The sequence below is a fragment of the Melanostigma gelatinosum genome (genome assembly GCF_949748355.1).
Source record: "Melanostigma gelatinosum genome assembly, chromosome: 14".
Taxonomy (NCBI): Eukaryota; Metazoa; Chordata; class Actinopteri; order Perciformes; family Zoarcidae; genus Melanostigma; species Melanostigma gelatinosum.
In genome coordinates, this window is record NC_136647.1 from 973397 (window position 1) to 989261 (window position 15865).

Consider the following 15865-nt stretch of genomic DNA (forward strand, 5'->3'; position numbering starts at 1 on the left):
CAGAAACAAAGGAATACATTCAATATAGGAAGAATCTAGATAATATATATAATATTATATATATATACATAATACAATTTATATGATATATACATTATATTATATATATAATGTATTATATATTATACAATATATACTGTGTGTATTCATATATATTATATATATAATATATCTAGATCATATATAAAAAGGGGAAGCAGACTGAATCTGAAGTTTTTATTTTACGATACAATCTCAGCTCAAGGTCCATTTATAGCTGATCTGGAGTTTTCGATCAAATTAAATGAGCTTTCACTGGATATATATATATATATATATATGTATATATATATATATATATACATATATATATATATATATATATTTATATATATATGTATATATATATATATATATGTATATATACATATATATATATATATACATATATATATGGATATATATATATATACATATATATATATACATATATATATAAATATATATACATATATGTATATATATATATAGAAATATATATATATAGAGAAATAGATAGAGAGAGAGAGAGAGAGAGAGAGAGAGAGAGAGAGAGAGAGAGAGAGAGAGAGAGAGAGAGAGAGAGAGAGAGAGAGAGAGAGAGAGAGAGACTACACTACAGTGGAGCCTGGTCTTTTATTTTGGTTGCTGCTACCTCCGGTCCGCTGGGGGCGCGGTTGTATTCTACCATCAAACTAACAGACGAAGAAGACGTAACTCAAACACGTGTCGGTTTCCTCTCGAGCAGCGCGTGTTGTGACCAACATAAGCTCCGAGTGAACGAGTAGCGTTGTCGATTAATATTCATATTAAATCAGAAATGACGAAGACGAAGAAGGAGAAGGTGTCTGCGGACGTAGAGGAGGCCGCGGTGGCTGACGGGAACGAGAAGTCGTACCACGAGCTGATCGCTCACGTGAACCCCATCGCTCAGCCGCTGGCCTCCAAGAAGCTCAGCAAGAAGCTCTACAAGTGCGTGAAGAAGGGTAAGAAGAACCATTAAAGAACCATTGACGTTCTCCCGCAGCAGCAGAGCAGTGCGGCAGAGGCTGCTGTGTTCTTCTGGTCAAGCTCACGTGAAGCAAAGTGATAGAAACGTTGCTCTGAAGCTCTCCTCGTGCTGTCCGGACACGCGTCAGTGTTTGTTCAGCGTCCTCGTGCAGGCACAGAGTCATCATGATATTAATAATGATCCAGGATCTTAATAGTCGGATGTGTGAATGATGTTAAGATTAAACTCAGTTCGCTGCAGATTGGAGGAGATTTTCTTCACTTTCTAATGTTTTTAGTGAAGTAAAAGAGTTAAAAAGTAAACATTGTAAAGCTCTCTGTCAGCAGACGTTCCGCTGTAGGCTGTGAAATAACCTTCTGTCACGTGTTGACTGTGATCATCTCTATTGTTTAGTTCTATTGTCTCAGGAACCTCTCCACGCATGACTGGAGCTTCCTGCAGAGAATGAAGTGATTCTCTCAATAACTCTTTAGTTTCCTGTCGTTCCAGCTTCCAAAGTGAAGAACATCCGCAGAGGAGTGAAGGAAGTCCAGAAGTTCATCAACAAGGGGGAGACTGGGTGAGTCGGCCATGTTTGTTTCTAAAGGGTCACTCCATGACCTCATAGGTTAACGGTGAAGATGTTTTATTGTGTTATTAATGTGCAGCATCGTGGTGATGGCCGGAGACACGCTGCCCATAGACGTCTACTGTCACCTGCCAGTCATGTGTGAGGACAGAAACCTGCCGTACGCCTACATCCCGTCTAAAGGGGTGAGTGAGACCAGGACCCGAGAACCAGTAACGTATAACAAGTTATTCAGAATAATGGGATGAGTAAGTAGTTCATCTCAATGTGTAGAAGAGTGACGGGAATACAAGAGACATATTCTGAGGCTTAAGAAGAATGGTCATATTTGTATTAATAGTAATTATAATAACAATAAGTACTGAACTGTCTCTTCTTCGTCTCTTAACTTAAAAACATTTTTATTTCCACTGCCTGCCTCTTAAAGGGCGTCTGGCTCAGCGGCGTCCATCTTTGTTTGTTGTCATGTGACTAAGCCCCGCCTCCTCCTCTCTGGTTCCAGGATCTGGGTTCTTCTGCCGGCTCCAAGAGGCCGACCTGTGTGATCCTGATCAAACCTCACGAGGACTACCAGGATGCCTACGACGAGTGCGTCGCCGAGGTGACCGGCCTCCCCAAACCTCTGTGAGACGTCAGCCAATCGGTGAGCAGCTCGTTAAAAAACGTTGAACTTTGCCATAACAATGCGATTAATTGCAAAGAATCCATGCGATTCATTTATATATAGATATCGATTGTTTAAATAAAACATATCTATCACCAAAACAAAAAGCTGTAAAAAATCATTATCAGGATTTCATCGCTACGATGGTCCCTGAACACATGTGACAATGGCGTTAATCGGAAAAAACTCTTAAAACGACATTTAATCAAGAGCACAGAGAGAAATGTGTCTCGATGTTTAGAGAGTTAACAAACATTCAGTACTTTTATATATATTTGTTCGTTACATTTTGTTTTACAAAGTAAGGAAATAAATGTTCGTCTCAGGATCAATAAACAGGATGTAGCTAGGCTAGCAGTTTCCCCCTGTTCCCAGTGTTTGTGCTAAGCTAGGCTAACGGTTCTTGTTCTGTTGTGCAGGTAAAGAAGAACCCGACGGACCAATCAGGTGGCTGGATTCAGCCGTTTGGCGAACAAACTGTAAATACTTCGTGGTTTTAAGACGTCCGACTGTAAAATAACAGTTTGGTCATTCAGCAGAAAAGATTTATTGTCTACAAATGTTTTCTTTTTTTGATCTTTTGTTGTTTCTGCTGTTAAATGTGTTGAGTTTGATTTTAATTAAAGTCATGTGAAGAGACTCTGGTGTCTGACAAGTCCTTCAATGAACCACAGTTAATTTAAACATCAAACTGTTTACAATGTTTATAAAGAATACAATAACAGTTCGTCCTTCAGCCACACGGGGGCAGTGCTGAGCCTCTGGTCCTGGTGTCCCTATAAGCCCGATGCATCCGAGCCCTATTTTTAGGCCTCTGCTCGAAAACTGCATACCCGTACTCAAGAGAGTCCCCAGCTCTAACGACAAGGTCTATTTTAATCATTTTGATGCCAGAATACAGGTAACACTTGTGAGATGTGTTCAATTGTGTAAGTGTATATGTTACTGGTTAATAACTGATACACTTATGACAGCTCAAACTGAAAATGTTTCATGTTCGCTTGAAAAAAGCACCTGCATTGAAGTTTTTTTTTTTTTTTTAATAATGCCAAATGAACCCTAAAATCACTCCAGTCAGAGCACAACAGGTTTGTGGTCTGTCCAAGCTAATTGTACTTAGCAGGCCAGCATAAAATGAGGTCCGAGTCCAGAATTTCAAACAATATTCAGATTTTCGGAACCAGATTTTACGCTGCTCTATTCTAATTGTATATACTATATAACTACATATCCACCTTCTTTATCACCAAGCGTGTTCAATACATCGTAATAAAGCAGTTTGCAATAATTTTCAGTTACTTCCAGATGTCTCATCCTTGAAATAAAACTGCTGTGACGTCTGTGGGATTTTTAAAGCCTGTGATTGGTGGGTTTAGTGGTATGACACGTTGTTTGGTCCGGAATAGTCAATTGAAAGCCGTCGGGTGTTATTTGGAACGTTGAGGGCAATTAGTCAGTAAAAATCTTGATAAAGTGGGCTCGACCCCCATGCGAAAAATAAGTTGGTCCAGTGGAAAGATCAGAGTTCAGAGGTGATTTTCAGGGCTTTATTTAATCTGAAGGTGCTTCGACCCGTTCTTCATGGTTGTACCCCTCTGGTTGGTCCCTGGCCCGAGGAGAACCCCACCATGGTGGTTGACGGTTCATTTCATGAGGCTCAAGTGGCCTTTGAGGAGGTTTCATGCGTCGGCAGCATGTTGATGAACCGCCAGAGCAGGTGTAGTGAAATGTCAGTGTTCCTTGGTTCTATATACTTTCAGGGTTCTTAAAGGACGTTTGCAGTCCTTAAGGTGGTCGTAGAGTTCCTTGATTGAGACTTTTGAGGGTTTCCTTCTGGTTCCTTCATGTGGCAGGAGTCATTCAATTGGCAAGTTTGTGAACATGTTCTGTTTTTAAAGGTTCCACTAATTTGGGGGATTTGGTTCCAGCAATGTTTAAGAGGTTCCCAGCATTACAAGGAGTTTCAGGGGTGACAGGATTGAGGGTTCCAAGAGTTCTTTGACGGTTCTGGCATTAAGGTAGTTCCAGTTTCACTCAAGGGGAGTTTCAGGGAATTGCAGGAAATTGAGCATTTGAGTTTCAAGGACCTTGTGCAGATATCAGAGTCCCAAGGGTCCTTGACGAGGTTCTAGAGAACCATGAGGGGGATAGGGGTCTTTCAATAAGTTCTAACTTGATGAGGTTCTAGATGACCGTTGGGTGTGTTAGGGGTCTTTCAATAAGTTCTAACACTTATTGATGAGGTTCTAGAGGACTTTGTCTTGTTTAAAGGTTTTATCACTCAGCAGGAAAACACGTGTGAGGCAGCGGCCGATCTCTGCCAGCAGCTCCGTCACTGCTGACGTGCCCTTGAGCAGAGGAAGCTGGCGGCTCTCATTCACAAGTTATCTTCTCAACGCTTCTCACATTCATACTGCTGTATGTGTAACACACCGTGAAGTGAAGTACTAATACCACAGAGTAGAAATACTCTGTTACAAGAACAAGTTTACAGAAGTTAAGCTAGAAAAGTATCAGCAGAATATAATGAACACTGCCCCTATTTTTAGGCCTCTGCTCGAAAATTGCATACCCACACTAAAGAGAGTATTTCTGCAACTACAAGGTCTATTTTAATAATTTTTTGATTGTATAATACAGGTAACACTTGTGAGATGTGCTGATATCTGTAAAATTGTGTATATGCTACTGGTTAATAACAAATACACATATGGCACAGCTCAAATTGAAAAAGTTTTCAGGTTCGCCTGAAAAAAAGCACTTGTGTCTGAAATATTACTTGAAATAAAGCCTAAAAATTTCAATGGCATAGCCACAGTCATAGCACAACCGGTTTTACAGTCTCTAAAACTGATTTGACTTCGATTGCGTGAAGCAGGCCAGCATAAACCAAGCAACGGCATGCTAAATTATCATTTTTGGAAGCATTTGGTTGCATTGCTGTATTCAAATTTGATATAGTATATAACTAAATATGAACTATATATATTCACTTTTCTTGTCACTAAGAGTGTTCAATAATCCTAATAAAGCAGTTTGACACCATTTGGAATAATTTTGAGCAGTTATGAATGTCATATCTGTCAATCATAAAAATATATGAATCATAATTGACTGTAAAATGGACTGTAAAATGGGCTGTGCCTGATCGATTTTCACAAAAAATGCATTTTTTCGATGTGGGATAGTCCAACGGGAGCCATGCGGGGGTGTTTGACAACCTCCTTGTCTGTTTACTGACTAAAAATCTGAAAATGCTGGGCGAACCCCCCTCCCAACATGGATTGGTCCAGCTCACAGTTTCGCCTGCCATTTCCTCATTCAGTCAGCGCATTGATATCAGACACAGACACACATCACAACATGGCGGACACAGCTGCGCCAAAATCCACTGGAATAGATCTGTTTTTCTTCCATAAAATCATCAAAACGTAATATTTTTTGTCGTGACCTGTGGCTGATGTTGGCATGTATCCCCATAACTTTTGTACGGTTTGAAAGAGAGTCATTTTGAAAACGATATGCGAAGCGGGGTCGAAGCACGGCCCTCTGGATGTGCACATCCGCCAAAATGGCTCCGTGCTTTCTCATCAGAGACCAAAACAAAAGACTGTAGTACTGCAGTTTTTTGCCCAGAAAAACGTGGTTTTGTGGTAAAACTTGTAGTATTCTTCTAGGTATGATCTTAGTTCATGTATAATTGTGTTTTGCAGTGTGTAAAATGGCTCCCGTGGTTGTTTCGCCCAGAATGTCTTTGTTACACAGATATTTTTTTTAATCGCAAAAGTGAATTGTACACAAGTACACCACCCCCCTAGCCCCCTTTAAAGGGGGCTGTCGTGTTCAAGAGTACCAAAAGTAAATGATGTACAATAATATATGTAGCCAAATTAAAAAGATGAGACCAGACACTAAGATACATTTATATTTTATGTGGGTCTTTTATTTCCCCCAACTGCACTCTTGGAGTACAGCGTTAATTGGTCAAATTTTAAAAAGGTACAGATCAATTGACAGCAAAATTAAACAACTGTTTCACACTCTTCAGAATTAATACAACTGGAAACACTATTCTAAAGCTACATAGAAAAACAACGGTAGTGACCTACTCTCCTGTTAAGCAGAAACAAATAACCTCTGCATCAGTGACATGCTGTTCAACTCCCTGAGATATGTAGATAGAATTTATTTCACAGGAACACATTTGAGTTCAAGAAAATAATGAACTCACTCCCATATCAGTCCTCTGTGTGCTTGGACCCACAGGCACGGAACTCACGGCCGCTTCTGTCTCCGCTCTCAATGAGGCAGATACATACAACTCAACACCATGTCTCTAAACAGTTAACAAGCCCAATTACAAGGTGATTCAGCATTCATTCGTAGCTTCTCCCGCTACTTACGCTGACTCGTTGTTCAGGCCTTTCCCTTCAGTTCAGTCTGGATGCTAAAAGCTAACGTTCGGTCCTCAGCAGCCCCTGATTCCCGCGCTCTGTATTTCTACATCTCACGTGAACTCCGTGCTCTCGCGTAGCTCACGCTTCATTGTTCTTAAAGTGACAGTACGCCTGAAATCAACGCAGCATCTGTCACTGTCACTAACCCTGCACGTAAGTCATAAACATCAGGGACAGTACAAAAACATTCCTACCCCCACTTCGCCTGGCTACATATATAATATATTATTGTACATATATATTAATCTGACCCTGGACTGATGGTAACCATGGTGAACTGACAGGATATTATGGTCTGTAACAGACGAGGACATTCAGCAGCACGAAGACAAAAAGCCTCCACAGGGGGGCGCTGGAGAGCTGGAGGGGGAGACATCATGTTAATCATCGTAATAATAATAATAATGAACTTTATTTGTCATGAAAGTGATTCACAACAAAGTGAAGGAACAAGAGAATGAATAAAAAGAAAGAAAGAGAAAACGGAGGAAGAGTGATGATTAAAGTTAAAGACAATAATGAATAAATCCGTTTTCAATGTGAGATTTTAAATGTCTAAGTCTCGGACGTCATATTAGTAATGAACCGTCGACTTATAGGAAGACAGTTTTAGTTTTACAGAAACCGTTCTTTTGTTTTTAGATTGTGGGAAACTGGATGAAGGTGTAAAAGTTCTTATAGGGGCGGCCCGACTGGTAGAAGACATGCTGAGACAGGACCACACACACACACACCCACACCCACACACACACACCCACACACACACACACACACACACACACACACACACACACACACACACACACACACACACACACACACACACACACACACAGATGTAATCAGGACGTTATGGCAGTTATGTTGGTAACCATAGTAAAATAATCATATACTGTCCTGTGGCGGTGCTACACCTGGACCGCATGCTGAAGATAAACTCTGAACTCCAACAGTGTGACACTTTGATTCATATCATTCAGCTTCAATACATGACTTACTCTGTTCTCTACCTGTGCAGGTACTCTGTTCACTACCTGTGCAGGTACTCTGTTCACTACCTATGCAGGTACTCTGTTCACTACCTGTGCAGGTACTCTGTTCACTACCTGTTCAGGTACTCTGTTCACTACCTGTGCAGGTACTCTGTTCACTACCTGTGCAGGTACTCTGTTCACTACCTGTTCAGGTACTCTGTTCACTACCTGTTCAGGTACTCTGTTCACTACCTGTGCAGGTACTCTGTTCACTACCTGTTCAGGTACTCTGTTCACTACCTGTTCAGGTACTCTGTTCACTACCTGTTCAGGTACTCTGTTCTCTACCTGTTCAGGTACTCTGTTCACTACCTGTTCAGGTACTCTGTTCACTACCTGTGCAGGTACTCTGTTCACTACCTGTTCAGGTACTCTGTTCACTACCTGTTCAGGTACTCTGTTCACTACCTGTTCAGGTACTCTGTTCACTACCTGTTCAGGTACTCTGTTCACTACCTGTTCAGGTACTCTGTTCACTACCTGTTCAGGTACTCTGTTCTCTACCTGTTCAGGTACTCTGTTCTCTACCTGTTCAGGTACTCTGTTCACTACCTGTGCAGGTACTCTGTTCACTACCTGTGCAGGTACTCTGTTCACTACCTGTTCAGGTACTCTGTTCACTACCTGTGCAGGTACTCTGTTCACTACCTGTTCAGGTACTCTGTTCACTACCTGTTCAGGTACTCTGTTCACTACCTGTGCAGGTACTCTGCTCTCTACCTTAAATCCTTATTTTCTCTGGTTCTGTGAATGTAAACACACTTTAAAACACAGACTCTGTCTCACCACCCAGTCTGAAATGCAAATCCTGTGGTGTGTGTGTGTGTGCGCGTGTGAGTGTGTGTGTGTGTGAGTGTGTGTGTGTGTGTGCGTGTGTGAGTGTGTGTTTTGCCATCACACTCCCCATTGATGATGATGGAGACGGCACACTTTCAGCCCTCCTCCTCCTGTTGTGTCATAAACATTCTGATGAAATCTATCAGCTCTTTGATACGACTGATAGTCACTCAGCACGCTTTAGTGTGTGTGGGGGGGGGGGGGGGGGAGACGTTTTGTCCTCTGTCATTTCTTTTAAATGTCACACAGATTTATGACAAAAGTTGCATAAAATGATGAAATTGAAAGCTTGTTTCATCCTGTTGTGTGAATATTAGTATAATATTTATAACCAGCTGGTCGGTGCCATTAAAGCACCACAGAAGAAGAAACGGTGATTAAAGAGCTGCAGTGAAAGGTTATAGTTTCAGAAGAGATTCTCTAAAACGGGCGGATGATTTATTTCATCAAATGATAAAGTTCATTAATAATTAGTCATAAGAAGTCAATTTTTTACAAGTAACAGACACAAATACACTCGTCTGAGTTTATTGTGACAGTAGAGATCATCAGGTTCAGCTGTGTGTGTGTGTGTGTGTGTGTGTGTGTGTGTGTGTGTGTGTGTGTGTGTGTGTGTGTGTGTGTGTGTGTGTGTGTGTGTGTGTGTGTGTGTGTGTGTGTGTGTGTGTGTGTCCTGAGGGCGGAGACGTCTGAGGACTACTGGAGTGTAAACAAACGGCACACTTACGCTGCTGTTGACCTCATCCATCAATCACACACACACACACACACACACACACACACACACACACACACACACAGACACACGCACAGACACGCACACACACACTCACACACTCACACACAGACACACACACACACAGACACACACACACACACACACACACACACACACACACACACACACACACACACACACACACACACAGACACACGCACAGACACGCACACACACACTCACACATCCAACATGCTAATATCACTGTTAGCTTCTCCAACAGGATAGCATTACTGTTCAATACAACAGCTGTTGGAGCTCATTTTAAATACTTCATAAATACATAAATACTACCAATTTATAAGTATATCTCTTTATAAGACCATTTTGGATAAATAGTAGTAGTATGAACTTCCAATATATTTTTGCAGATGATACTTTTGCTGGAAAAACCCAATAAGATAATTTCAACTCAAGGGCCATAATCTGCTGATGAAGACGGTGAGATTCGGTTGAAAGCTCCAGAACAAGTGAGTAAATTGAGATCATTTTTTAACAGCAGACGTCTTGTTTATTGAGCAGAAAGTCTTCACTTGTTTGTTTTGTTGTTCCTTTGCGTTTCTAACTTTACGAAACAAATAATTTGACAGTTTACAAAATAACTGCTGCTTTCAACCATGAATGTGTTTTCTTCTTCTTATGCTGCGTTCACATCAAACGCGTCGAAAATTCAACGCGTGTCTAGATTACATACAAAGTCTATGCACAGACGCGATGAGACTGTCGCGGCGCAAATCTGCGATGGACGCGAATTTGCAGCGCGTTTGACGCGAATCGCCCCGACGCGTGAGTTCAATTTTTCAACTTCAGCGACATAATCGCGTGACGCTGTGGCGCGATAGCCTATCAGCGTTGAGTTGCTCCCCCTGTCATCACTGGCTTCCTGCCGTTGTTGAATCAGGAAATAAATACTGTAGCCGTCTGTGTTCACCCAGAGCTCTACGATACCTCATATCAACAGAGACCGGACCAAACTATGCGTATACATGTGTGCTCATACAGCTGTAGTAAACAGCAACGTTTGGCATCGTTATCTGCTTCATCATCATCCTGCTCGAAAAACTGCTGAGTCACTGAGACAAAGTCACACAGGTCGGTATTTCCTCCCTGTGATCACATGACTCAGCTAACACATGACTCAGTAATGCTATCCTGTTGGAGAAGCTAACAGTGATGCTATCCTGTTGGAGAAGCTAACAGTGATGCTATCCTGTTGGAGAAGCTAACAGTGATGTTAGCGTGTTGGAGAAGCTAATAGTAATGCTATCCTGTTGGAGAAGCTAACACTGATGCTATCCTGTTGGAGAAGCTAACAGTAATGCTATCCTGTTGGAGAAGCTAACAGTGATGTTAGCCTGTTGAAAAGCTAACAGTGGTGTTAGCCTGTTGGAAAAGCTAACAGTGGTGTTAGCCTGTTGGAAACGCTAACAGTGGTGTTAGCCTGTTGGAAAAGCTAACAGTGGTGTTAGCCTGTTGGGAAAGCTAACAGTGGTGTTAGCCTGTTGGGAAAGCTAACAGTGGTGTTAGCCTGTTGGAGAAGCTAACAGTGATGTTAGCCTGTTGGAAAATCTAACAGTGGTGTTAGCCTGTTGGAAAAGCTAACAGTGATGTTAGCCTGTTGGAAAAGCTAACAGTGGTGTTAGCCTGTTGGAGAAGCTAACAGTGATGTTAGCCTGTTGGAAAAGCTAACAGTGGTGTTAGCCTGTTGGAGAAGCTAACAGTGGTGTTAGCCTGTTTTTACTTTGAATAACTGAAATATCTGACCATGATTTGTAAACGCAATATTGTTTGTTTGTTTTCTATTTAATTCTGTTTTCCATAATTGTTTTTTTTATTTTACACAATACACGTGTTGTTCTTTGTTACTAAACAGATTGTTAGTTCTGAACATTTGATGAATTTATTTGTAAAAGTGGATGACAAATATATTTTTTTCATTTCGCTTTTATTCCAACACACAACTCATATTTACACTACAAAAAAACATTCACCCACATTTGTAACTTTAATTTAAGAGGCCTTTACGATAAATACAAACATTCTCACAGCTCAAAATTCATTAAAAAATCAACCTGGAGACATTTTTACAAACTTAAAACATCTCCATCACTTCGTGTCACTGCAGGAGAACCAGGGAGTCGAGGGGCAGAGCGTCACAGAAGCCCCCAGAGAACAGAGGCCCACACTGGGCAGCCTGGAGCTGCTGGGCCTCCTGGAGGTCCGGCAGAAAGCACGACGCCGTCTGCAGGTCGACGTAGAGCGGCGGCGAGCCGGCCTGGGGGGCGGAGTAGAGGGGCGGCGAGCCGGCCTGGGGTGCGGAGTAGAGGGGCGGCGAGCCGGCCTGGGGGGCGGAGTAGAGGGGCGGTGAACCGGCCTGGGGTGCGGAGTAGAGGGGCGGCGAGCCGGCCTGGGGTGCGGAGTAGAGGGGCGGCGAGCCGGCCTGGGGGGCGGAGTAGAGGGGCGGCGAGCCGGCCTGGGGTGCGGAGTAGAGGGGCGGCGAGCCGGCCTGGGGGGCGGAGTAGAGGGGCGGCGAGCCGGCGGAGTAGAGGGGCGGTGAGTCGGCCTGAGGGGCGGCGAGTCGGCAGAAGTGTGGGGGAGTCAAGTGGGAGGAGGGGAGGAGAGGAGGAGAGGAGTGATGGAAGGAGGAGTAGAGGGGAGGAGAGGAGATGCAGGTGTCCCACTGCGGCACCACGGTGCTCGGTGAGTAAGAGTATCCCTGAGGAGGAGGAGGGGAGGAGGAGACGTGGTCCGGCACATGCATGTAGGAGCTGGAGTGAGGAGGAGGAGGAGGGAGGAGGAGGGAGTCCTGGAGGTGACACAGGAAGCTGCTGAGTGGAGTGTCTGAGAGAGCAGGGAACTCAGTGCTGCTGCCGTCGCAGTGCATGTTGGGAAGTTTAGGGCTGTGCTCTGACGATGAGGAGTCGGAGGAAACGGAGGAAGAGGAGGAGGATGGAGGCTTCTTTCCAGCGGTCACGTTATCCGCCTTCCTCTTCCTTTTACGGCGAAAGTTTCCGTTGTCCAACATCTTCTCACACTTTGTGTCCAGAGTCCAGTAGTTTCCTTTTCCTGGAGAGAGGAAGACGAGGAGGAGGAAGAAAAGATCTATTATTGCAACAATCTTCTCATCTGAACACACGTTAGGTTTTAACGATGATAACGAGAGTTTAATTTGTGTTAGAAAACACGATAAAAACTGAACTCGACTTTAACATAGAAGTAAAGTGGTCCTCTTACTGATGACTAGTTAGGTTAACAAAATAAAAGCCCGGTGCTGAAGACTGAAGCTCACCTGGGTCATTCTTGTGACGGGAAACCTTCCGGAAGCAGTCATTGAGCGACAGGTTGTGGCGGATGGAGTTCTGCCAGCCGGCCTTGTTGCGGCCGTAGAAGGGGAAGTTGTCGGCGACGTACCGGTAGATCTGGTTCAGGGTCAGCCGCCGCTCGGGGGCGCTCTGTATGGCCATGGCGATGAGGGCGGAGTAAGAGTACGGCGGGCGGACCAGACGAAGAACCTCCTCCGGGGTGGACGCGGAGAACCAGGGGAGGAGGGGCCTCTGGAGGCCGTACAGGTGTTGGAGGAGGCCTCCAAAGGCTGGGGGGAGTCCTGGTGGGGGTCTTAAAGGGAGTCCTGGTGGGAGTCCTAAAGGGAGTCCTGGTGGGGGTCCTGGTGGGAGTCCTGGTGGGAGGCCTGATGGCAGTCCTGATGGGAGGCCTAATGGGGGTCCTGGTGAGAGGCCTAATGGCAGTCCTGATGGGAGGCCTAATGGGGGTCCTGGTGGGAGGCCTAATGGGAGACCTGGTGGGAGACCTGGTGGGAGACCTGGTGGGAGACCTGGTGGGAGGCCCGTGGCCCCATAGATGGGGCCCGGGTCTGGACTGGAGAAGCAGATGTAGGGGTCACCGTTGTTGCTGGTCTGGGGGATCCAGGGGGACCCAGACAGGCTGGACTCTGGAGGAGCCGGAGGGCTGTACAGGCTGAAGTCGGCCGGATCGAGGCCCAGAGACGAGCGCTCCTGCTGGGGGAGAGAGCGTCCACTCGGAGGGGAAGAGGACACCATGCTGGAAGACTCACCTGTCCTGCTCTGTACACCTGCTGCTGCTCACCTGAGGAACTTATACTCTTTGCCCCGCCCACGGACGAGCTGATTGGCTGTCTCTCTCTCACACACACACTCACACTCACATGCATAAGCGTGTGTGTGTGTGTGTGTGTGTGTGTGTGTGTGTGTGTGTGTGTGTGTGTGTGTGGGAGGGGGGGGGGTTCATTTGAATAAGATGAATTCCTCCCCTCCGGCTTCCACACTCACACACTCACACGCACTCACACGCGCACACGCGCACACACACGCACACTCACACACACACACTCACACACGCACACACGCACACACTCACACACTCACACACGCACACACACACACTCACACACACGCACAAACACTCACACACTCACACACACACGCACACTCACTCACACACACACTCACTCACACTCACTCACACACACACTCACAAACACCATCGGCTGCTGTTTGAGGTGTCGCCCGTCTGTTGTTCTTCAAACACAAACAGCTGTGATGTAAATGTGTCACAACAAAGATGTTCTGACTGCAAGTAAAAGTATTCATTAAGGAGTGTTTTATGAATATATAAATATAAATAAAATATACATGGTGTGTCTGTGTGAGTGAGTGTGTGTGTGTCTATGTGTGTGTGTGTGAGTGTGTGTCTATGTGTGTGAGTGTGTCTGTGTGTGTGTCTGTGTGAGTGTGTGTGTGTGAGTGTTTGTGATGACAGTTGGTGGTAGCAGCATTAATCTTCGCCCCGCGGTGCCTTCGAGGGTGACGCAGACAAAACAAAACACACTGTGTGAAGGTGACGCCTTCATCACCTCCAGAATCGACTACTGCAACAGCATTCTTTACGGCACATCATCTACATCCTAAATAAACTCCAGTACATCCAGAACTCTGCTGCTCACCCAGACCCGCTCCCGTGACCACATCACCCCTGTTCTCCAGAACCTCCACTGGCTCCCCGTCCCACAACGGATCCAATACAAAATCCTTCTCCTCACTCACAAAGCCCTCCACAATCAGGCCCCCTCCTACCTCACAGACCTGCTTCACCACCACACTCCATCCCCCCGCTCCTCTGATGCCTCCTGTCTCTTCCACTCAGGACCAAGCACCGGACATGGGGCACAGAGCCTTCTCCATATCTGCCCCTCTCTCTGGAACTCTCTCCCCAAACACATCCAAGACTGCACTGACCTTTCCACATTCAAATCACAAATCAAAACTCACCTGTTCAAAACTGCTTTTAATGTGTGACTACTATTGTGTACTTTGTTTTTAGTGTATTGTTTTAATATATGATGATTTTAATGTAAAGTGTCTTTGAGTGTCATGAAAAGCGCTATATAAATAAAATGTATTATTATTATTATCATGAGTCTCACTGTTAACACTCAGACATATTGATGACATCACCGCTGAGCCGTGAACACCGTGAGCTCTGTTAGCAATGTTAGCTCTGTCAGCACTGTTAGCTCTGTGAGCTGTTAGCAATCTTAGCACTGTGAGCTCTGTTAGCAATGTTAGCACTGTTAGCTATGTGAGCTCTGTTAGCTATGTTAGCACTGTGAGCTGTTAGCAATCTTAGCACTGTGAGCTCTGTTAGCAATGTTAGCACTGTTAGCTATGTGAGCTCTGTTAGCTATGTTAGCACTGTGAGCTCTGTTAGCAGTGTGAGCACTGTTAGAAGCGTGAGCTCTGTTAGCACTGTTAGCACTGTTAGCTCTGTTCGCAGTGTGAGCTCTGTCAGCACTGTTAGCACTGTGAGCTGTAGCAGTGTTAGCTCTGTCAGCACTGTTAGCACTGTGAGCTCTGTTAGCACTGTGAGCTCTATCAGCACTGTGAGCTCTGTTAGCAGTGTTATTTCTGTCAGCACTGTTAGCACTGTGAGCTCTGTTAGCAGTGTTAGCTCTGTCAGCACTGTTAGCACTGTGAGCTCTGTTAGCACTGTGAGCTCTGTTAGCAGTGTGAGCACTGTGAGCTCTGTTAGCACTGTTAGCTCTGTCAGCACTGTGAGCTCTGTTAGCACTGTTAGCTCTGTCAGCACTGTGAGCTCTGTTAGCTCTGTCAGCACTGTTAGCACTGTGAGCTCTGTTAGCACTGTGAGCTCTATCAGCACTGTGAGCTCTGTTAGCAGTGTTATTTCTGTCAGCACTGTTAGCACTGTGAGCTCTGTTAGCAGTGTTAGCTCTGTCAGCACTGTTAGCACTGTGAGCTCTGTTAGCACTGTGAGCTCTGTTAGCAGTGTGAGCACTGTGAGCTCTGTTAGCACTGTTAGCACTGTTAGCACTGTTAGCTCTGTCAGCACTGTGAGCTCTGTCAGCACTGTGAGCACTGTGAGCTCTGTTAGCAGTGTTAGCTCTGTCAGCACTGTGAGCTCTGTTAGCAGTGTTAGCTCTGTTAGCACTGTTAGCTGTTAAC

The 15865-nt window shown here is 44.7% G+C and overlaps 2 protein-coding genes across 2 annotated transcripts; one reads left to right on the forward strand and one right to left on the reverse strand.

Moving 5' to 3' along the window:
* Nucleotides 1–727: 727 nt before the first annotated feature.
* nhp2 (NHP2 ribonucleoprotein homolog (yeast)) lies at nucleotides 728–2901 on the forward strand. The gene is made up of 5 exons (XM_079283556.1): nucleotides 728–1004; nucleotides 1520–1589; nucleotides 1678–1783; nucleotides 2101–2241; nucleotides 2682–2901. Exons 1-4 carry the CDS (start codon nucleotides 839–841, stop codon nucleotides 2224–2226), a joined length of 468 nt encoding a protein of 155 aa, XP_079139682.1. The 5' UTR covers nucleotides 728–838; the 3' UTR covers nucleotides 2227–2241; nucleotides 2682–2901.
* Nucleotides 2902–11484: 8583 nt separating this feature from the next.
* On the reverse strand, nucleotides 11485–13426 carry foxi3a (forkhead box I3a; the record flags this gene model as incomplete). Its single annotated transcript, XM_079283281.1, has 2 exons — nucleotides 11485–12434; nucleotides 12658–13426. 2 exons carry the CDS (start codon nucleotides 13424–13426, stop codon nucleotides 11485–11487), a joined length of 1719 nt encoding a protein of 572 aa, XP_079139407.1.
* Between the last annotated feature and the right edge of the window lie 2439 nt (nucleotides 13427–15865).

Excerpts from the sequence above, each read along its gene's own strand:
- nhp2 (XM_079283556.1), top strand. The coding sequence starts at position 839 with ATGACGAAGACGAAGAAGGAGAAGGTGTCTGCGGACGTAGAGGAGGCC. Across the intron at positions 1,005-1,519 it reads CTACAAGTGCGTGAAGAAGG|CTTCCAAAGTGAAGAACATC; the intron begins GTAAGAAGAACC and ends CTGTCGTTCCAG. Across the intron at positions 1,590-1,677 it reads ATCAACAAGGGGGAGACTGG|CATCGTGGTGATGGCCGGAG; the intron begins GTGAGTCGGCCA and ends ATTAATGTGCAG.